Below are 24,182 nucleotides of genomic sequence, written 5' to 3' on the forward strand. Positions count from 1 at the left end.
GTATACGTACGTACGTACGTACATCCGTCTGTCTGTCTATCCCCTCCTCCATCTCCTATCCTCTATCATTCTTTCCATCTTTTAATTTTCTACCTACCAAAATTTGTGATGATTAAATAAAACCAAACATTATAAGCGTAGATTATAATCTATCTATTAATATCCAAATAATATATTAAATTTCCTACCAACGCTCCCAAGCCATCACATGATACTCTATAAACGCTCCAATGTCACCACATGATGCTCTAATGAATTAGACAAAAATCGTAGATATTCAATGCTCCAAAGCCGCCACGTGATACTCTATAAACCCTCCTACGCCACCACATAATGCTCTAATAAATTAGAGAAAATCATAGATATTCTGAGAAAAAAATAATATGTTGTCTTTATTTTTACTTAAATTGATGGATCCATTATTTTAGACCATTAGATTAGATCTTGCTTTTAGAAAAATAAAAATATAATCTTTTCATGCTAATCACCATCCACGTACAAGAGAAAATGTGTACGTTCATAAAGTTCACCAGGAAAAGTAATTTTCCTGGTGAACTGTACGTACATTAATGTATGTGAGAAAATAAGTATGTACATAAAGTTCACCACATACGTATAGTTCACCGAGAAAAACGATACAGCCCAAAGCAAAAAACCCAAAACAGGCATACTTATAGTATGATGGAAAAATATACATTACAAACTACGGAAACCTTTAAAACTACTGTTGCATCCGAAAATGAACGCATGAGATTTGTCCAAGTCACTACATATTTTCCTTAGTACGATTGGAAAAGAAAATTCAACAGTCTTCGAATTGGGATATTCCATGTTAGAGGAAGCTAAATATATTACTTCCTCTTTATTTTCTTATAACGTTTGACCATTCATCTTATTAAAAAATTGTATAAATATGTAAACTTATAAATTGAGATTATAGATTTTTTATGATAAAACAAGTCATGATAAAACAAATATCATTTATATATTTTTTAACACAAATGGTCAAATGTCATATAAAAATTCAATAACGTCATACATTCACAATCATTACGAGTACTTCACAAACATTAAATTGGTAAACACATTATTTTAGGCCATTAAATATCCCTATCCTAATATCCCATGAACGTATGTAGAATTCGACATAAAAAATCTTAAAAAATACATTCCAAGCGGAAAATGATACATACGCACATAATATTATTTAGAAAAGTAAATGGTCTTTAAAACTAGGATTTTCTATAATTTAAAGGTAATATTAGTCCATAATCAAACACAGTTGAACTATATCAAAGATAAATTATACTGAGTTAAAGCACATCAAATATAAAATATCAAATTAATGGCCTTTAAATGTCCTTACTTGAAATTATATATCACCAATTTTTTATCATTAAATGAACTATGAACGCATTATAATGGTTATTTGTAGGGCTAAATACATCACAACACATGGTGTTGACATGTAAAAACTATAGTCATAATAACTTTTAAATAATTTTACATCATATTTTATGGTGCAAAATATCACCTAACAAATATACAACACTAATTTGAATATATGTATGTAAAATAAAAACAACAGAATTTAATCATCTTTTTTTAAGTATATCTAATTTAATTTTGAAAGCTTTTTTATTTTTCAAAACTATTTGACTGGTGTAGATATGATGTCAAAAGCATAATGGTCAAAAAACCAGAAGCATAAATTCTATGTAGATATGAAAAATAATATCAAAAATATTTCTAGCCACTATAATACAACCCCTTAATACATCACGATAATTATGGTCATATATGTAAATTTGTTTTCTTTGCTAAGACAGTATTGGCAACAAATCAACAATACAGTAACGTTGATATTAAAGTACTCATGATATATTTTCTATAGTTGAGAAATTCTGACGTGACTGTAAGTGCACTTCAATAATAAATAAGCTATAGTAAATAAGTTTCGAAAATAAACAAAATTTTGAAATTAGTAAATTTGTCTGGAACAACAAGTGTTAAAGGCAAAACCAGGGGTTAATCTTGGAGATTATTAGTGTGGTATCTCTCTTTAGATATATTTATCAGTAATATCCATTGATCAACCTCGCTTATTTTTGAAAAAGGATATTATATCTATAGTATTAAAATTTGAGTAATATTAATTAACACAATAAACAAACTATGTCTACTCTATACCATAAAACTACTCTATAACATAAAAACAAATTATTTTCATTAAGGGCACCATGCATGACAGTAGAGCATGCTACACAATCAGAAGTAAAGCATGGGCGTACATATGGCGGGCTGAGATAGTCCCAATGAGAGGATACCTTTGCCAATAGAGCTCAACTTCCTATTTCAGGAGGCAATTGTCTATGAGGGCACCTATAATTAATTAGGGATTAAAATTATGCTCTACGCTGGTCTAGAAGGGCATGGCTATGAGAAACCCATATTTCAAGGCAGCAGGGAAGAAAGCCTCGGCGCCTGCGGTCGGCTTCACCCAATACATGAATATGCTTATCCGATTTAACGTTGTTATCTGATCCTATTAATTGATAGAAAAGGTATTTTTAGAATATTTAGACACAGATTTGGAAATAAGCGAGACGTACATGGATACTCATCTAAATAACGTAGATGATTTTTATAGTTAACTAATAATGTATTAATCTTATTGTAATGGTATGATGTAGTTTGATCTATTAAATAGACTCTCAGCTTTCAAAAACAATAATAATAATAATAAGTATCCACTAAAACAATATAATCGTCATAAGAAGAGGTGACAATAGAAAAGTGATTTTTATTTTTAAATTTAGGAGTTACCTTATCATTTAGTATTTTTGAGATGGTATAAATGTTTTTTTATTATAAGATAATATATAGTACTCTACAATGGATATGGTAAGTTGACTTATTTTATTATTCCTTTCATAAATAAATAAATAAGATTCCAACCTTCTTCCTAGAAAAAAAAAGAAAGATCATAAATGATTTCTTGTAGGGCAAATAATTTCAAGCTACCAAATAGTTTGCAAACAATTACTGAGCGATGCTAATGAAGAAAAGTTGTGAAGAAATAGTACTTTTGAAGCATGGCAGGTATCATCTGGTATATATTTCAGTCATATATATAGGCTTCCGAAACACAACATATTATATATGCCCGCGCATCGCGCGGGCTACCTTTCTAGTTATTATATACTAAAAGTCCATTAAACTTCCTACAAACGCTCTTAAGCCGCCACGTGGCACTCCTACAAACGCTCCTAGACCGCCACGTGGCAATACTTAATCTCACCGTCGATTTTCACTTAAATCGGTGGACCCGATAATTTAGACCATTAGATTAGATCTATTTGCATCCTCCTAATATCCCGTGCATATGTGTGAAACCGTTTGTACCAGAAAAAACTTACGTACGTATCTATGGTAGGGACAACCCATTTAACTGTTCATTTGAAAAAAACGCTCGTACGCACCTTAAAAAATATTAAAAAGATGCTGTTCATATGGAAACAAGTACGTAAATATATGCACGAAATTTTAAATTTAAACAAATGCGTACTTATATGAAACTATATTTCTTACAATTAAATTTAAATTTTAAGACTAATATTAACTAGGTTTTTCTTTTAAAAAACTACAAGGGGAGAAATGTTTAGGATATGTATATGTACACCTTTTTTTATTAATTTCTGTGTAACAAATTGCGTCAATGCAAATCAATTAAGGGCAGAGCTTGATAGTACAAATAAAACACTATGATTAAATAAAAATACATTTATTTATTCATAAAAGTTTTTCAGTCTTTTTATAGAAAAGGTAAAAACACCTTATTTTAATTTACACTTAATTTATTAGACATATGCTCCAAACAAACTAAGTATACCTCTTTTTTTACCCTAAAAAATGTATACATCCTTTTTTTTTATGATGAGGAAGATTATAGACAATTGTTTATATGGATGAATTGAATATTATATAATATAAATCTTAAGTAGAGCTTAGAAAAATTATCTAAACAATATTGATGAAGAAAATTTATGGAGAAAACATACTGCTAAAGCTTGGTGAATGTTGCTCAATTGATATTCCACCCTTATAAATTTTTCAAACACATCCTAGATGCATACCCGCGCGAATGCGCTATTAAATTTCCTAAAATGTTCTCATGCCACTAAGTGGCACCCTATAAACACTCTCGAGTCGCCAAGCGGCACTATAATAAATAATAAATCAGAGAAATCCTACCAACGATTTTGTTGGACCCATTGTTTTAGAACATTAGATCTATTTTATTAAAGAAACAGATTCGGCACAAACGTAAAAAAACAAAATTAAAAGTTTTGGCATGTTATACGAATTAATGAACGTATGTACGGTACGTACTTCCCTCCTGTTCCTTAGTATATTATTTTCTCTCTTCACGAGAAACTAAAATAAAAACATTTTTACAGGCAAAAAAATCCCACAAATAGACTTCTACCAACTAGCTAGGTCTAGAAGCTCTCCCTCTCTCCCTCGATCTACATATGAACGCAATAATTCTAAGTCGCTACGTGGTCTATAAAATTAGAAAACGTACTAAAAAATATTTATAAAAAACAAAGCAACCAGCTATCGATTTCTATTTAAATTGATGGATACATTGTTTTAGATTGTTAGATTTTTTAATAAAAAAATCGCAAACCTCTCTCCCTCCCTTCCACCCCGTGCGGCATTAAAATCCATTAAACATTTTATAAATGCTTATAAAATCTTAGAGATTCTGGAAAACAAACTAATCCATTAAACATCCTTAAATTGTTCCTAAGCCACAAAGTGACACGCTACAAACGCTCCTAGGTCACCAAGGAACACTCTAATAAATAAAAAAAAATATGAACAACGATTTTCATTTAAATCGGTGAATCCATTGTTTTGGATGGTTAAATCGTTTTTTTAAAAGAACACATACATCCAGAACCTCGCCATCACATAGGAACGAACATGCATACTTCCCTCCCGTTTCTTTCAGTTTTATCTATCTTCATGATAAAATGATAATCAAAATTATTTTTACATGAAAAAAAAGCCCACAAATAGACCTCCACCTACTACTTGGTCTAGCAGTTCTCCCTCTATCACTTAAACATCCTACAAACTGAAATTTCTTACCTTTTCATCCTTTTCAAAACTTATTTTACAAATAGACTCCTCGAAAAACTTATTACAGGAATGGGCCTATTTTTTTTGCGCCAGAGAGGCTGGCACCATCCTCCACCCTAGTGCCAGCCACCCTGGCACCGTCACCGTGTCACCGTGGCACTAGGGCACACGTGAGTGGGCTGACATGGCAAAGGGAGGCGCCACGCTGGCGCCTCCGTCCCACACACCACGGTGCTAGCATGGCTGCCGCGCTCCCCCTGGGTGGGCCGCGCCCTTAACCCGTGCGGGCCCCACCTCCTTTCTCATCCCCCACTCATTTTCGCCAACTTAGGAGCCCGAGCACGCAGAGAAGCCCTTCTCCCCTCTCTCTCTCTCCCCCCTCATCTCTACTCATCAAATCCACTCAATTTGAAGTCTTTTTCATAGGTTTTTTTTGGAAATCGAAGATAAAGGTATACTCCTCCATTCCATCCTTTTTTTTCGTTTTAATCGGTTGCATTTGTAGATCGGAGGGTACCCCTAGAAACCCTTTTAACTATAAATATAATTAAATTTGAATCAAATAAAAATTGATATCATTGGATTTATTTTTGGGTTATAAGCTATCCTTCTAGGAAGTCAAAATATCATAAATTTTCTCATAGGAACCAACTCCATTCTTTCAACACAATATTTTTTTATAAATTCAAAACTGCACGATGTCAAGTAATTTTACTTTAGAATTTATATGTTGCAAGGGTAATTATAAGAAAATAATCAGCATTCAAAGCATACTAAATAAGTTTATTTTTCGTTTAGTACATATACACTAAACATTTCAATAAAAATTCACCCCCACAAATTTCACTTGCATTATATAAGGTGCCCACGCATGTGCGCGGGCTATCTTTCTAGTTATAGAAGGAATTGATCTTCATACGGGTTAAGTAGAGATGTGCATTAAGTCTTACCTCCATCTTCACCAAAATTGCCAGCTAAAACCGCCCAACTAGGTGACAATTACATATGGGTGCTAATCAAATTTCTCTTTAAAGCACCATCATATATAAATAGAAGTTCACATTATGGAATATGTACAACTTTTAAATGGTTGTGATAGTAAATCTGTCACCCGAACCATTCTTATTGTAAATTTTACAAATCACTGCTTGAAATTCTTAATATTAAAAAACAACCAAAGCTAAATGGATAGCCACAGATAAAATAAAAATAAGGCAAAAATTTCCATACCACAAGAATGGGCAGCACACTTTGTGAAAAATATATTTTACCCGTAGGAAAGCACAAACATTGAACTGTTAAGTTTTTACCAAGAACTATTTTTTTTCCCTAGAAATAGGAGTACAGCTTTCCAAATTTCCTGGTCTCTGACATTATTCCGAGACAACAATTTCACCATCATCACTACACTCTACAAATAAAGCCCAATCCCCTGGAAATCCAACCACAAACACTGCAACTGCAAACAAAAACCATGGAATCGAAATCGAAGCCTCTCCTTGCCCTCCTCTGCCTCATGATCGCCAAAGGTAATCAATCATCAAAACAAATAAATTATCTTCTCATCACAAATTCACAATGTCCCTCGATCTCTTCTAGCAATCAAGAAATCAAATCCTCACATTACCGTTCTACTTCCTCTCATCACAAATTTACAATGGATGCATCGTGCATGCATGTCTTTGTATACGGATTACCAGGCAACTGCGTGTGCTTGCGCTGCATGAACGACTTCGTCGTCGTCGGCCAGCAGCTGGCGGAGAACGATCACGGCGAGCTCGGCGGCGGCGGCGACGAGCACACGATGTACACGTTCGAGGTGACGGTGACGAACCGGTGCTGCTGCGAGGTGAGCAGCGTCGTCGTGGCGGCGCCGGGGTTCCGGAGCGCCGTCCCGGTGGAGCCGAAGCTGTTCCGGCGGATCGCCGGCGGGGAGGAGAAGGGCTACTACCTCGTCGGCGACGGCGAGGCGATCCCGAACAACGGGTCAAGCGTCACCTTCTTCTACGCGTGGAGCACCGTGTTCAGGATGGATGTCGTCAGCATGACTGTCTCTAGATGCCGGTAGGAGGATTGCAGTCAATTCATGGATGTTTCTAATTGGATGGATGTAGTGATGGTTTGATGGATTGATGAAGGATGATGTAAGTGTTGAGCTGAATTTAATTAAAGCTACTGAATAATTTATGAAAAGAGGATCATTTGATGGCCTGTGTGACACACACAATCAAGCCATCCAGGATGAGTGAGTGATCTCTATATATATCATATCATTAATGCACTAAATTTCATGAAACCAACTAATGATTTCATTCCTCATTGTTTCATTTGGTATGTTAATAGCTTTTGTAACGCATTGATTTTCAGGTCGTTACAAAATTGATTTTAATAAAAAATTCTATTAGCAAAATTTTGGTTTTAGAGCAGGTACAATAGCAGGCTATTAGCCAGCTCTAAACATATTGTAATGAGATAAACGATGAGAGAGAAGAGAAGCAGGCTGCAAATCTGTAGCCAGCTGCAGCATGGACTCCAAGACACACTGTGTGTATGACAGGTGGGACCATATATTAATAGTATAGCAAACAACTATTGTATGAATTGACTATTTGATTGGCTATAGATGAATTGGAGCTAGTAGTGGGCTGTACTATTAGACTCGCTCTTAGCCATAGCGCCATCGCTCATCGCAGAGACGCGAACTTGCGGTCAGCCAGGCGTCAACGCTAATGAACCAGTGCATCTCGTGGACTCCGGCGTCGCCTCGATTGCGCAGCATGGCCTGCATGCCTTCCTGCCAATCGTCGATGTGCTTGGCACCACACCATCACTTAAATTGGACTGGCGGGATGTGGGGGTGGTGACGGGTATGTCATTGAACAACCTGCATAGGCCAAGAACTTTCATCCCAAATCACAAAAACTTTCAATTTGATCCTAAAACTCTTATATCAAAATCACAAACTAACTTTCAACATGAAAAAACAAAATTTTCGTCTCAAATAAGAAAATAAGACTTTCAATTGAAGATATCAAACTTTCATCGCAAATAAAAAAAACTTTCAATTCAAATATGAAATGTTTGAAAACCAATTCAATGAAAATCTAAAACTTTTATCTAAATACCCAAAATCCTCTTCTCCTAGCCTCAATCGTTGGGTGCTTCATGCCCCTCACTGAATTCTCCTCAGGCTTCGGGGAGGTCGGCACTCGACACAAGGTAGATGCAGTGTGTGGCAATGGCAGGGATAGATACGGTGGAGTCTCGTAGCTAGAGCAGTCACTAATGCCAACATGGTTGACCCTAGTACTAGAGTTTAAGCCCATAGCATGAAGAAAGGTGATAGAGGGATGGAGGGTGGCTAGAGGCTGAGATGGGAATGGGGAATTTCGACGCCAATAAGATGGGGAATGGAAGGCGGGAAGTGGATATGATGGGGATGAATTTTCGATCGCCGACACATTCGTTGGGTGGTTTGTGAACATGAACGGATAGAGACACGTGGACGAGCTGAGAAGATGATGTGGAACTTTTGTTCACTAGTCTTTCCACCTCCCAGACTATCAAGCATTCAGACTTAATGGGCCGATACAATGTGCCTGCAGGTGCATATGTGCCGAATAGGATTCCTGATAAATATTACTATATCAGTTTTTATGGAATACAAAACTGTCATTCTCACCTTTGATTGCCCAACCTAATTGACTTGGTTTAGGGCATGTTTGGATTGAAGCCAATTCTTACCCTACCAATTATTTGGTAGTTTTGAATACTACTTGTTAGCTATTTGGATTGAGGCCAAGTCTTACCAATTCAATAGATTTAGAAAAAACACAACCCTACCAAAATTTTGGTAGTGCCAAAATTTAAATTTATTCAAGATTTGACATTACCAAAATTTTGGTAGGGCTTCAAACCCAAACATCCCTTCATTTCCTACGTTATAATAGGCCCAAATAAACAGGCCTAGAGAAAATCGAGTATCTAACTCGGACGAGTGGCCCATCTAGGTCTAGCTAGCATAGGTTTGTGCTACTCGAGGAATTCATGTGGGCCCACAGTAGAGAGAAATCACACATTAGCAGTTTAGGATTCATTATACTGAACGGATGAATCGGATGGTCTCCCATCCTTTATTAATCCCTATGTCCATACTACTATAACCTATATGCAACATAAATAATTTTTTAGGGCTAATAGCAAAAAATTAAAAAAAAATAAACTTGAGAAATCCAGAGGAGAAATTAACAATTAAATCTGTGAACAACGAGGAACCTTACATAGAGGGATCAAAAGTTTTAACACATCCATCCATTCATCTCACAATAACAAAAAGGACACGCATCTCCCCTCACGTTTTCATGAGGCAATAATCAAATACCTACCGTGCTGTGCTTCAGTAGATGCAATCGCCTATTGGCATTCATTGTCACGGCTAAAATTGTGCGCGAAGTCAGTTTTCGTCCTTTATCTTTATATATATAACCACCGCCACCAAGACCGGCACACGTCATTCTGTACTCCCTTTCTTCTGAGAGATAATTCTTGAAATTCTTAGCCTTGTTTTTCGTTCAGGTACTACTTAGTTTGGTAAAGAGAGTATTAATAAAGTAGCTCACGAAATTGTGTTTTTAGCAAAGAGAGTTGTTGAGGCTGCGATTTTGCGCCTGGACTCTTACTGCCTATGAACTGCTCAGCTCATATTGTGTAATCCTCATCAGTTTTATCAATAATACATTCTCTCTTTCACGCAAAAAAATATTACCCAATTAATTAATAAATGCCAATGATGCGTGAATATATGCATGATTACATACAGCTAATTCTGGAAGGAGTTGATTTCCATGCACAGATTAATTTGAGGTGTATTAAAATTTTGCCACTCATCATGAACAACTATGTCAGCTAAAACCGCCGAAATAAGCAACAATTATGTTTTGGATGGAAAGTATTATCTTTTCGGAGCCATCATAAAACACTGACAAAAGCACAAAATGTCAATGGACAGGAAAAGTGTTAACCAAGAAGTATTATTTTCCCCAACAAATGGGACCGTTACAGGCAAATTTACAGCTTTCCATATTTTGCTGGTCTGACATTATTCACGCACAACAATTTGACCACCACTACAAATAAGCCCGACCCCAAGTAAATAATTCATACACAAACACTGCAAGAACGAAGCAAAAAAATTAACATGGCTCAAGAATCGAAGCCTCTCGTCGTTGCTCTCCTCCTCTGCCTCATGATCGCCAAAGGTAAATCAATCATCAAAACCAAAAAATCATCCTCTCATCACAAAATTCACAGTATCACTATCTGCTAGTAATAATCATCAAGAAATTAAATCCTCACATTACTACTGTTCTTCTTCTTCTTCCTCCGGATGCACCATGCATGTTTTTACGGATCACCAGGCAACTGCCTCTGCATGGGCTGCATGAACGACCACGTCGTCGTCAGCCAGCTCGCCGACGACCGGAGCAAGGTCGGCGGCGGCGGCGGCGGCGGCGGCGCGGGCACGCTGTTCAAGGTGACGGTGGCCAACCAGTGCTGCTGCGACGTGGGGCACGTCGTCGCGGCGGCGCCGGGGTTCCGGAGCGCCATCCCCGTCGACCCCAAGCTGTTCCGGCGGAACCCCGGCGGCGATCGGGAGAGCTACCTCGTCGGCGACGGCGGGGCGATCCGTGCCAACGGGAGCGTCACCTTCTACTACGCGTGGAGCTCCATGTTCAGGATCAGCGTCGTCGGCATGACTGTGGCGAACTGCCTGTAGGATTACGCAGGGAAAATTAATTGCTTCAAATGGGATGAGTCATAGTCCGTGTTCAAAAATTCCGGAATGAAATTTCTGAAATTTTTAACCCCCCCAATATGATATTTTTTTCGGCTGAATTTTTTTTCAATTTTTTTGAATTTGGCAATATTTTGTTCAAATTTGACTAAATTTGTTCAAAATTTTCAGAAATTTCAGACCCAATTTTTGGAAATTTTGGTATATTGGCACCCTCCGATAGAATCCAAACCAAAAGATTAAACCCTAGTCATAGTTGAGGAGAAATTTGATAATCTAACACTTTTTTCCCAATTGCTTTAACCAACACTTGTGAGGATGACATGTGGGACCTTCCTGAGTAAATGAAAGTGGCCAAGATGTAAAATAATAGAAGCCCATTTTAAGGAGTGTTAAATTATCAAATCTCTTTATGTTTGATGGAGTCATTGGTTAGTGCACATTTCCTCAATGTAAACCATTTTCGCTACATTGAAATGAAAAAATTGGAAACTTTTGGCCGGACATACACTTCAATAATTTTAAAGCGAAATTTCAAATGTTGCCTCCCAGCCCCAAAATGGATCAGCAAGAAAAGACACGACATGGTATCATATCTAATACTTACACGTATCATGCATGTTTCCTGGTTAGTATCATCATATATGACATGGTATCTAATATTGTTACATCTAGTATCCACATGCATAAGAGTAAGTATGTTTCAGACCTAATACCTATATATACCATGTACGTAGATATTATATTTAGTACATACTCCCTCTGATTTTTAATGAGTGACGATATTGATTTTTTAAGATATGTTTGACTATTCAACTTAGTTAAAAAAAAAGTAATTTTATTTATTTTATTGTGACTCAATTCATTGTTAAATGTTCTTTAAGTGTGTGTCTTAATTCTTTTTATAGTTGTGCACAAAAATTGAATAAGACGAATGATTAAACGCTTGTCAAAAAGTCAACAGCATCATGTGTTAAAAAAAAGAGGTATTATAAATATCGCACTTGGTATTAGATCATTATTCATAGGTAATATAGCATGTAGGTTAGGTATTGGATCTAATACCTACATGTAAATAATGATATCTTCGAGCTATCACCAAGGTTTTGTGATCGGTATTATAACAACCTTTTTAAGGTTTAGTGATAGTATCATAGAGTTATCATCAAGATATTTAAATACAAAACTCTCATTGCTAATGGTCCATATGAGATACGCTCTCAAACTAGTAGTTAGTAAACAAGATTGGCCCAATATGTAAAAGCTCTGCGTCGTCCTCGCGCGAGCGGCTCGGGGCGAAACCCTAGCCGCCCACCGCCGCCCCTCTTCTCCCTCTCCTTTGCCTCTCCACCGCCGGAGCACGTCGCCCGGAAAGCCGGGCGGCGAGCCAGGATGGTGGCGACGGGGCTAAGCCCCATCGACGCTCCGCCTCTTGCGCGAGAGAGGCGAGGAGGAGCTCCGCGAAGACGACGGCGGCGCCAGCGAGTCCCCGGCTTGGGGCTGCAAATCCGGTGCCGCCGCGACCGGATCTGGCGCTGCCTCGATGGATTCAGCCGGGGGCACACAGCCGGCGTGACGGGGGCGACGGGAGGCGGCAGCGAGAGACGGCGCGAGCAGCGGTGGGTGACGGGCCAGATGCATCGTCGTTCGGCGCGGCTGAGGGAGGCCGGCATGCCAAGGCCAAGAGGCTTGCACGGCCGGCGCCGACAGCAGGTGGAGGTGGCGTCCATGGCTTCGGCATGCACGGGCGATGGGTCGGACGGCGACCGGCTACCGTGGACCATGGGCGACTGACAGCCACGCCAGGAGGATGCGTGCTGCAGTGGCAGGCGTGGGAGCTATGCCTGTGGTGCCTGGCGTGGCAGCCGCGCGGGAGTAGGCGCGGGAGCGGCCGGCGGAGGAGGAGGACGTCGTGGGAGATGGCCAGGAGGACGTCGTGTCCCGCGAGAGGCCAGCACGCCCGGCGGCGGGGAGAGGGAGGCCGGTGCGTCCCGACAGACTGATGGCAGCGGGTGCTGCTGATGGCGGCATGCGGCGACTGGCCGGTGGGGGGCGCCGGTGCAGTGATGCCCGCACACCAGCAGAGGCTTTGAAGACGGTGGAGCCTCGGGGCGTCAACGGTGGATAGGCAGGCGGCAGATGGCGGGTGAAAACCCAGCCCCACCTCGGGCAGGCCGGCAACGGCAAAAACCCAGTCAAGGTTCTTCTAACCTCGATGGTCGGCGGCGGCTGTACTTTCGTCATTTCTCTCCCTGGAGACGTCGTCTAGGCAACGCCCTTGCCGAAACCACCGAAACAACTGTTGCAAGCTCGTTCTAGAGTCTCTTCCGCTTGTATCGGCGTCCTAGTTTGTACAAGTTGGCCACATCGGAGGGCCTAAGGGGGAGAGCGGTTCCATTCTCCTCTCTCACCCTCTCTCCCTGAATCCCTGCGATGTGGATAGAGCGGGGTTTTGTGTCGGTTGTAAGGCTTGGGTTCTGGACGATCCCTTTTGTAGCTTATTTATTGGCCTTGCGGCGGTCGGTCACGCTTAGCGGCGGCCGATCTGGTGCTGGCTTTCTCCTGGGTTTGTGTTTGGCGCTGTCAGTGTGTGGTAGGCGGTATACTTTTTTCTTTTCCTGGTTACAGCCTTCCAGGGTTGTAATCTTGTATTTTTTTTCTGCTCTATCCACTAGTAGAGAAACCATCTTTACCCAGTCGACCAAAAACCACAATAGTCTCGGACGCAGTAAAAATCGGGACTAAATATGGTTTTAAGTCCCGGTTTATAAGTAGAACAGGACTACGTGATCTTTAGTCCCGGTTCACATGCTGTTAGGTGTTGTCAGGCCCCTCCAGGATCTTTAGTCCCGGCTGGTATTACAAACCGGGATTAAAGATCAAAACGCACTATATAATCCCTATTACTTATCATCTTTTCTCATCCACTCTTTTCTCATCCACACCAACTCCTCTCTCCCTCCATCTCTAATCTTATCTCTTCCCTTCCTCTTTATCTCTTTTCCTTCTTATCCCTTCCCAACTCGATCCGGTGTGCGCAGCAGGAGGGGGTGGGCGGCCCGGCCGGCGGAGGGCAGCGCGGCGGCGGCGCGGCGGCGGCCGGGGAGGAGGGGAGGCGGCAGCCGGCTCAGCCGGCCGGCAGCTTTGCTTCGTTTTTTTTCTTTTTTTTTTCAAAAAATTTGTGATCCATGTATAGATTGTGATCCATGTATAGATTGAGAAGAAGAATATGTGGTTCATTGTATGAATTGAGATGTATATATTTTTTTTGGAATCTCATTGTATGGATCTGAGATGTACATGATTGGTGTATGATTTGTGTATTTGGGATGTTTCTTTGATTAGGGGTTTGATTTGGGATGTATAATCTGCAGTGTATATGATCATTGATTTGTGTATTTGGAATGGTACTTTGATTTTAGGGTTTGATTTAGGAATACGCATCCCACCTAATTTGGGAGAAAATAAATTAGAGATTAAATAGTAAGTAAATGAAAAAAAAAAACTATTGCCCACTCCCATCTTTAGTCCTGGTCGGTAACACCAACCGGGACTAAAGATCGATCTTCAGTCCCGGGTATTTGAACCGGGACTAAAGATCCCTATCTTTAGTCCCTGATTCGTAGTCCCGGTTTGGACTATAGGGGGTTACGAACCGGGACTAAAAACGATTTCTCCACCAGTGATCAATATGAACTTCGCACTGTCGTTAAAAAAAAGGATTGGCCCTATAGGCTTAACTAATGTCCTTGCACATAGCTCACGAGGAAATATGCGAGGTACTTTTGAACCATATATATGAACATGTACAGTTCGTTATGTCGGACCGGTCTCACGTCGCATATTGTACTCCCGAAAAAGTAACTGTTGTGGCCATGTGATTTTGCCAGTAAAAAGAATATCCAAATCTCAGATTGAAGTTGTAAACAAAATCATCCAACTATTTTCCCTTGTAGAAAATTCCCTGTTAGATGCAACAATTCTGATTTGTGTGGCAGCTTGATTTTCACCATATATATATATATAACCGGATTTCCTACCTATTGAGGGCAGAGTAGCAAGTTGAGGTGCAGTGGTACTTGAAGGCTTTTGCTAATGGCTAGTGTGTTTATACCGAGGACAGTTAATTCGAATAAAAAGGTGAAAAATGATGTTTAGGATAGCATTTAGCATACCAAGGGGTGATTAATTAGGGGGTATTTTTCCATGTCTGCCCCTATTAAATAGAGTTGTGCGTAGCGTTCTATACAAGAAACAAACTTAACTCAAGCGGCTAGTGCGGCAAGGCTGGAGTCCTCGGGACCCAGGTTTGAATCCTGGCGGGGCACCTTTTTTTGTCTGGTCGCTTGATTTTACATGGGAGACGAGGCGAGCAGGCGTGCTGCGGATTAATTGCAGGAGCTTGGCTATCGAATAGACAAGGACAAGGGCAATCCCGTCCACAAGGCCTGGCTGCGGTTCAGAACGTCTCAAACGAGGTTAGAGCATCCCCAGGAGATACGCTACTACATCCTCCATCCGTGATTTGGCGTATAGGAGTGCAAAAACCGTCTCCAGGAGATGCGCCATCCAATCCGCCAAAAGTGGCAGATGTGCCAAAAAGGGAGAGAGAAAACCCAAAAATAGCGTGTCTCTCTCCTCACGCCAAATCATAACGACCGAGCTCCCGCCCCCATCTGGAATTCCGCGACGTCCCCTCCGCCGCGACCTCCACTCCATCGTCGTCATCGCCGGCCGGCGAAGGGGAGTACGCCACGCCCGTTTTTGATTTTTTATTTGCAACGGAGGGTGGAGAGAGAGGGGTGTAGCCATGGAGTGAGGGTGGAAGGGGATAGGCATACCAGATCTGGGCGGAGAGTACCAGCAGCACCCACCGCCGTCGCCCTGCCTGCTGCCACCGCCTGACGCCGTTGCCCTGCACCCGTGGATCTGGCGGTGGAGGCTTGGAGTAGATGCGGAGGCCCGACCGCCGCTGCCTGCCTCCTCCGCCCCTCGCCCACCGCCGCCTGTCGTTACTCCGCCGCCGTGACACCGCCGCCCGCGAGACCTCCGCCCGCGCCCATGTCGCTCCACCGCCTGTCGAGCCTGCCTCCCGTGCCCGGAGCTCCTCCGCCGGCGACCCCACCGCCCACGCCCGTGACCCCGCCGCTCACGCCTCAACCGCCCGTGCCCGCGACCCCACCGCCGCCCCTCACCAGCTCGCTCGCCCCTCACTAGAAGAATAAAGCTGAGGGAAGAGAAGAGTAGCAGTAGAGAGAGCAATAGAGAAGAGTAGAAGAGTAGAGAATGTTAGTTGAAAGATATTATTAAAAAATAGAAGGATGTGATATGGATGACGTAATATAGATAATCTGTTGGAGTGGGATATATAGGATATTAATGAGAAATCTTTTTTGGATGGACATCCATATGGGCATATGGAGGATGATATTTGGATGAGCTGCTAGGGATGCTCTTAGGGGCTAGAACGACGTTTTTTTCCTATACGGAGGGAGTATATGTATGGGGTATGACCCGCACTCTGGCCATTTTATCAAAGACCCTCACTAGCTTTCATGGCAATAGACAGCCACTAAAAATTAATGTTCTTATCGCATACAATGCTGAATAAAGGACGATATAGTATGATCTCGTTGCATGAGTAATAATAATAGAGTATATATAACAAATTAATACCACGAGTCGCAGCAGCAGCAGCCACCGATGCAATCATCATCACTTTCAGAACTAGACACCTTAGGAGGAGGGCTGAAGAGCCTGAAATCCTTGATCTTCAAACACTTGTTCCTCAGCTCCTCCTCCTCGTCCATCCTCAGGTAGGCGACATTGATAACATCAAGAGATCGCAGCTTGGGGCAACAGTTCAGTACACTCAGGATGATGGGCTTGGTGAAGGTGTCACCAAACAAGGTGAGGGATCTCAGGCCGTGAAAGCTTCCTGGCTCTCATCATCATGGTAGTATGTGCTCGCTAAGCTTTTATCGGCACATCTTATCGCGAAGGTCTTGAGATGGATGCAGGATTTCATGGCCGACTGAAGGAGATGCGCGAAATCGTAGCTTGGACGCGCAACGTAGTAGAAGCTGCATTTGAGCACAAGCTCAAGCTCCTTGAGCATGGGGAACTTTTGTATCACATTGGTGAGCACTTGACATGACACGTCGTAGTGTGTACTCACACGGAGGCTTTTCAAATATGGAGCCCTACAAAATTAAAGAGCATCGGTATTAGATTTAGATAGTAAGCACACTAGGTATATGGTATTGATGTTATATTAAGCGTGTGCCAAAGAATTTATACCAGTGCTTTCGATTAGTGATAAATTAATCATGTATTGCATATTCTTTTTCAACAACGAGCCATACAGATCAAAACAGTTAAACCTCGCTCCATATGTTACATACAATAAAATAAAGTTTAATTAAACACAACATAACGCAAACATGATTAAGTCCAAAGCCACACAGTAAGAGAAATTGATTAAAGCTTCCCTCGTCAAAACTGCACCTAGAAAAAGCGTACAGTAGGTACTGTGCATATTGTTAAACGCTTACTACTACTTCATTCCTAAAATATAGTTGTTGGGAAAATTGATCTCTCGGTTTGAAGACCGAGAGGAGATCACGCTAGACCTTTTCCACCCGTTGTCTATGCGCGATCACAGCTATCCAATCTGTTAATTCCCGATTAACTACGCGTCATGATCGGTGGCGCCCAATTATTTCCTTTTGAGTCACCCCCGATTCCCTACGGCGCTAAATATAAAAGGAGAGGCCGGCCCAAGAGAAGATGATGATCTCTCTCGGTCTCAATCTCCCCGACAACCAAACCCTAAGCCCCGATCAACATTGGCGCTGGAGGGGATCGAAACGTGAGACGGTTCAGGGACAATGTAGGTGGCGACCGGAAGGCCGCCGCTACCCCGCAAGTTATCGCCGACGACCCCTTCGGATCAAGCCGGCGTCCCTACTGCTACCGCTACCTCTACTTCCCCTACACATAAAAGCGAGGAGGTGGTTCGAGGTTCTCGATCCTCTACTTCCACTCCGGTTGACAACAAAAGGAGAATCGCATCCATGGCTTCAAACAACGGTCAGTGAAACCTAAGAATTCCGCATTAAGGATGATCATGCTTAGGCTTATTTGTTTATTAAGTTTTGTATATGCAATAAAAAGAACAAACAAAAAGAGTAAAGTTTACAAAGACCCATGTATTTTGATTTAGGTTGCACAAACCACTTATATTTTGACGTGTCACACCACATGTAATATATTATAATACTATATATTTATCATAAAACACACCGTTAACCAATTTTTCTTAGATTTGGTATACACATGAATATATTCTAAACTTACACCCAAAATTTATATGAGTTGGTTCAATCCATCGTCTATAAACGTTATACCAATCAAAGTAAATACTTTTTCATATATTGTGCAAAATATATTGTTTTAATTAAGTTATAGTCAACAACGGGTGTAGTTATCTATGTGATTTACTGTAAAGAAAATTGCGTACGTACCTATCGGAGAGGTAAAGCAGAAGCTTGTCGTCGGCACGTCCTATAGATGGCCATAAGGCCCGCCCGGCACGGCCCGGCCCAGGCACGGATAGGCACGGCCCGAGAGCGATCGGGCCGGCACGGCCCGATTGGAATTTCGTGCCGTGCCGTGCCTGCCCATGGGCCGCACGTCAGGCCCAGGCACGGCCCAGTAGCAATCGGGCCGTGCCGGGCCGACACGAAGGCACGATCAGCCCATTGGGCCTGGGCTAGCCCAGGCACGGCTTAGGACCAGTGGATCAGTGGACCAGTAATTCAGTGGATTGACAAATTCAATGGATCAATGGATTGAACATGCAAAATTTAAATTTAAACATGCCTTAGTTAACAAATTCAAATTTCACAACTTACTTGACAAATTCAAATTTGAACATGCCTTAGTTAACAAATTTAAATTACACAACTTAGTTGACAAATATAAATTTGAACATGCCTTGGTTAACAAATTCAAATAACACAACTTACACAACTTAGTTGACAAATTCAAATTTGAACATGCCTTAGTTGAATTCACAGTTCTAGATTCACATATCACCTTTACAAAAATTCACAGATCACAGATCAAAGATTCACAGATCACATTGACAAAAATTCATAGATCACTTGACTAAGATCACATATCACATGGACAATTCACAGAAGAGTTTCAAAAATCACAGACTCACAGTTGTAGATTCAAAAATTTCACCAAGTCAAATTACCCAAAATCACAAATTTTCACCCAAACTTTCACCCAAAAAACTTGACTTAGATCACAGATGACATGGACAATTCACAGAAATCACAGTTCTAAGATTCAAAAGTTTCACTAAGTCAAAAATTACCCAAAATCATAAACTTTCACCCAAAAACTTGACACAAGTATTTCAATGAATAAAGTAGCTGTGTAGTGCAATGGCTGCCTCGTTAAAAACCTTTCTAGGTAAAAACTCACACCTCGTGAGAAAACCCTAGAAAGGAAAAAAGAGTGCAGCCCACAGCATTAATCAAATGTTCATAATAAAGTCCAAGTCCAATACAATCATCCAGTCCCAGTGGCAGTGGTTACTTCATCAAGAAACAAATTGTCAAAAGAGTTTATAAGCTCTAAATTCTCCATGGTATGTTGCATCTTTGCATCTGCTTGCTCCCAATCTTTGATTAGTGCCAAAGCTTGCACCATGTCAGGAGCTAGACGCCGTCGTCGCTCCTCGATGATCCTGCCAGTTAAGCTAAAAGCAGATTCCGATGATATAGTAGAAACAGGAACAGTCAAAACATCCCTAGCTAATATGGAAAGAATAGGATAGGTGTGGTTGTGCTCATGCCACCAGTTAAGGATATTGAAGTCATCATCGTATTGGTTGACAGTGTCACTGTCAAGATAGGCAAACAACTCAGATGCATTCATGTTAGCAGTAGAAGAAACAGCCTGAATCAAAGCGGTAGCAGAAGTTCTCCTAGAAAATGCACCAGCACCAAGTCCAGATCCTGCACTGGCACCAGCATCACCAAGTCCAGAACCTGGACTGGCACTAGCACCAAATCCAGAACCTGGACTGGCACCAGCACCAAATCCAGAACCTGGACTGGCACTAGCACCAGCATTACCAGCACCAAGTCCAGCACCAAGACTGGAACCACAAGCAGCAGCACCAAAAATTTTCCCCCAAGCTGTCTTTTTCTTACCAGAAGAAGAGCTTGGGGTTGCCCTTTGTAATCTCACAGCACCAAATTTACTTTCATACTTAGCATACATGTCAGACAATGCAGCCCTAACCTCATTTAAATATGCAGAGTAATCACCACTAATAAGTTGTCCCATAATTTGGAGAACATTGCTAAAACCCCTGATCTTGGCCCTAGGATCCAAGATAAAAGCAAATGAATACAGAAATGGAATCTCAGACCAGTATGACAAGAACTTATTTTTCATGGGAACAACAACATTTCTAAGGTTCCAATCATTCTCATAAGTATTTAGATGTCCAGCAATCTCAAGAATGTGATGCATAATTAATGGAGATGTTGGATAATAAACACCAGACAAAATAACAGTTGAATCATAAAATTGTTCAAGGAATAAAAGAACAGTTTCAGCAATTGTCCAGTGTAAATCAGTCAGTAATGGCTGACCATCAGCCATTGGATGGTGAGATGCAATAAACACTGAAAAAATGACCCTATGTGGCAAGAGATGCTTAAGCATTAGATAAGTTGCATTCCATCTAACATCCATGTCCAAACCAAATTTACGAGGACGAATACCTTTAGCAATGCAGAAGTTTTTGTATAAAGCAATGCGCTGATTAGATGCATTTATAAATGAAATAGCAGTTCTAAAATCTTGAAGCATGGGTTTGAAGATTTCTAGACCAGCCTTAACAATTAAATTGATGATATGACATGCACAACGCTGATGCAAATATAAATCACCAATATAACCAGACAGAGCAGGTTTAAGACTATCCATTGCTTTAGAATTAGCAGAGGCATTGTCCAGGGTAATAGAGAAGATCTTATTAGTCAAACCATATTCTTGAACAACAGAAAGCACACGTTCAGAAATATTTTCAGCATTGTGTGACACATCAATTAGCACCAGTCCCAAAATCCTCTTCTCTAATTGCCAATTAGAATTAACAAAATGGGCAACAACACTCAAATAATCCTCCTTAGCATTACCAGACCATATATCAGATGTCAAAGCAACAGAGCTAACAGACTTCAAAGTATCAATAAGCATAGCACGTCTCTTGTCGAAGACCTTAAAAACGTCCCTACTGATAGTTTGCCTAGAGACAACACTAAATCTAGGGTTGTGAGCATTCTGAATATACTCCTCAAAAGCAGCAGATTGACCAAAAGTAAGTGGAAGATCCTCTCTAGCAATCAACCTAACCAACTCAGTTCTAGCCACATCCGGTTTATATTCCCATTGACTAACAGAACCATCAGCATTAAACCTAAGCATGGACTGAGACAAAGCACCAACATTTCTAGGTTTGCACGATTTAATATGCCTAAGCAAATGTCCAGTACCACCAGTTGAACGAGCAGACAATGTTTTATGACAGTAATTGCATTTAGCAGAAACGCGAACCTGAGCGCCATTGCGCTCTTCAAAGAGTTCTTCAAAGTCGTCCCATACCTCAGACCTGGACCTCTTGTTGCTAGCACTTGAGCCAGACGGAGCACCGTTGCCATCGGCACCGGTACCATCATCGTGTGGCTCCGGCTGCGACAGATCTCTCAGAGGTGAAGCAGTGTTGCCAAACACCTCGATGCGTTCCTCCTCCAAGTCATCTTCGTCATCACCCTGCGTCCCCATCACCCTCGCCTCGTAGTTGCATGAGGTTGGATCACCATCCATCGCAGGCACTCCGGTTCCTCAACGGTGGCTGCCGCCTGCCGCTCAGCGACCTGCAAGAACAAATGAAACAACGACGAGAACAGAGAGTAGTTACGGATCTGATCGAATAGAGAAAATAAACTAAAAAAAAAGCTTGTACCTGCGCATCCGGAGCACCGGAGTTGCCGTTGATGATAGAGATCCACAGATCTACGAGAAGACAAGAGGAGAGACTAGATTTGGGGGGTGGATGAGTGGATCTGAGTATCTGACGAAGAGAAACGATGAGGGTTGCAAAAAAAAAGTACAGAATGGAGAGGAAATCGACAATGCGACCGTCGATCCGGTGACCGGAGAGGCGGAGACGAAGAGCTCACGGTCACAGATCAGCCAAAGAGATGAAAGAAAAGGATAGAGAAGAGACGACCCTCAAGCCCCCAGCGGGAGCCCGCTGACCCTCGGTGCTAGATCCGGCGAGGCATCCATCGGAGACGCCGACGAAGAGGGATGGAGGCGTGGAGGGCTGAGGGGTCGGAGCCTGGAGGTGGAGGCGGAGCGGGCGAGCGGCGGATCGGTCGAGACTCCAGACTGATGTGGCTAGGGTTAGGGTTTGTCGGTTTGATGCGGTTTGGGGTATTTATACCCACCCGGCATAACAGGCCTCGGTCGGGCCGTGCCTGCCGTTGGACCGTGCCGGGCCGTGCCGGCCCACCGTGCCGACCTCTTTCGTGCTGGGCCGTGCCGGCCCACCGTGCCGAGGGAGCGGCCCAAGCACGGCCCGGCTGTTGGGCCGGGCCGGCACGGGCACGACCCCAGTCGGGCCGTGCCGTGCCTGGGCCGGGCCAATTTGTCGTGCCTTGGGCCGGGCCGTCGGGCCCCGGGCCTTATGGCCATCTATAGCACGTCCCCAGAAAGCCACGCATTCGCCGGCGCGCGCCATCTCTTTCCATCCCTTCGGCTCGTACTCGTAGTCGGCGGATTCTTTTCTTGGAACATCGTCGTCGTCGTCGTCGGATTCCTCGACGTCGACGAAGGCGTCGCTGAAACCGAAGAAGTCGTCGTCGCTGCTGCGGTTGGACTGTACGGAGGCGGCATCATCGCCTTTGTTCTCCGCGTCGTCGGAGTTGGATTCCTCGACAAGGGCGTCGCTGCGGCTGCCATCTTCGACGGGAACGGAGTAGCCGTCGGAATCGTCGGCATCGTCGTCGTCGTCGTCGCCGCCGTCGCTGAAGCTGGAGTCGGCGCCGTGCGCGGCGACGTCGCTGTGCAGGTCGATGCGGCGCCACAGCGCGGGCTCGTCGCGCGCGGCGCGGCGCCACGAGGAGCACGCCAGGCCGGCGCCCCGGAGGATCTCCTCCTGGCCGGCCGCGGCGAAGACGCTCCACAGGAGGTCGCTCGGCAGCGCCGCCCAGTCCTTCGACGCCGCCGCCGCCGGCGGCGAGGCGGCGGCCATGACTTGCTAGCTAGCTAGGGTATTTTTGTTGACGCAGAGCACCACGTGTCTACGTCTTCGTGTCGCCTCACAAGGCGTGCTTATATATACAAACACGTGGCTACGCGGAATCCTAATTTTGTTTTTTTAATCAGCTCCCTCCCCTCCATATTATAAGTTTCATATTATAATTCGTTTGATTTTTTTTCAAATTAAACTTCTTTAAATTGAACAAAGTTTATAAAAAAATATTAGTATAAAATAAATATATTATCAAAATAAATTTAATATAAGATATTTAATGAAACTAATTTGATATTTTAGATGTTACTAATTTTTTCTATAAATTTGGTCAAACTTAACAAAGTTTGACTAGAAAAAACCAAATGATTTGTAATATGACACGGAGGGAGTATATTCTAATCGTGCGTGTCACTGAATGTGCTGTATCAGAATTGTATTAGAAACAGGGTTTGAATCTTTGACGTATTTTTATTTTAGAGCTAGAGCGTAATAGGAGCAATTCAATACTCACGACTTTGACAACATTCATATGGAGTACAACACATATCAGGGTTTGCATTACGTCGGTAACCGCGCGGTTTTTGCGGTTACCGCAGGGTACGATAATAGAAAAACCACGGTAACCTCCTTAAATTCAAATAAATTTTAAAAATAATTTTAATTTTAATAAATTTTGTATGGTTTTGTACGGTTTTCCACAGTTATCGCGGTAACCATACTTACCGTGGCATGGTAACCCCGGCCGGCGGTTTGGGAAACCCTACAACATATACTTCATGAGAAAATCGAAATATCATCATGAACTGACAAGTGAGCATTGGCATCGCAAAATTCACCCCTTTTGTTTGACGTGTCTAAGAGATTGCAGCTTGGGGAAAACCGTGG

General features: G+C 42.2%; 2 protein-coding genes and 1 long non-coding RNA gene across 3 annotated transcripts; 2 read left to right on the plus strand and 1 right to left on the minus strand.

Annotated features, from left to right (window-relative positions):
- Positions 1-6,541: 6,541 nt before the first annotated feature.
- On the plus strand, positions 6,542-7,344 carry LOC112937311 (uncharacterized). Its single transcript, XM_026021772.2, has 2 exons — positions 6,542-6,680; positions 6,852-7,344. Exons 1-2 carry the CDS (start codon positions 6,626-6,628, stop codon positions 7,217-7,219), a joined length of 423 nt encoding a protein of 140 aa, XP_025877557.1. The 5' UTR covers positions 6,542-6,625; the 3' UTR covers positions 7,220-7,344.
- Positions 7,345-10,152: 2,808 nt separating this feature from the next.
- On the minus strand, positions 10,153-16,254 carry LOC136354655 (uncharacterized). The gene is made up of 2 exons (XR_010738222.1): positions 15,787-16,254; positions 10,153-10,921 (listed from the first exon to the last, which is right to left on the minus strand). It is a non-coding gene; the product is annotated as an uncharacterized lncRNA (long non-coding RNA).
- LOC107279746 (uncharacterized) lies at positions 10,174-11,120 on the plus strand. Its single transcript, XM_015764111.3, has 2 exons — positions 10,174-10,409; positions 10,569-11,120. The coding sequence occupies exons 1-2, from the start codon at positions 10,349-10,351 to the stop codon at positions 10,925-10,927; spliced, it is 420 nt and encodes a 139-aa protein (XP_015619597.1). The 5' UTR covers positions 10,174-10,348; the 3' UTR covers positions 10,928-11,120.
- Positions 16,255-24,182: the final 7,928 nt, after the last annotated feature.

Source organism: Oryza sativa, chromosome 12 (genome assembly GCF_034140825.1).
Source record: "Oryza sativa Japonica Group chromosome 12, ASM3414082v1".
NCBI classification, from domain to species: Eukaryota; Viridiplantae; Streptophyta; class Magnoliopsida; order Poales; family Poaceae; genus Oryza; species Oryza sativa.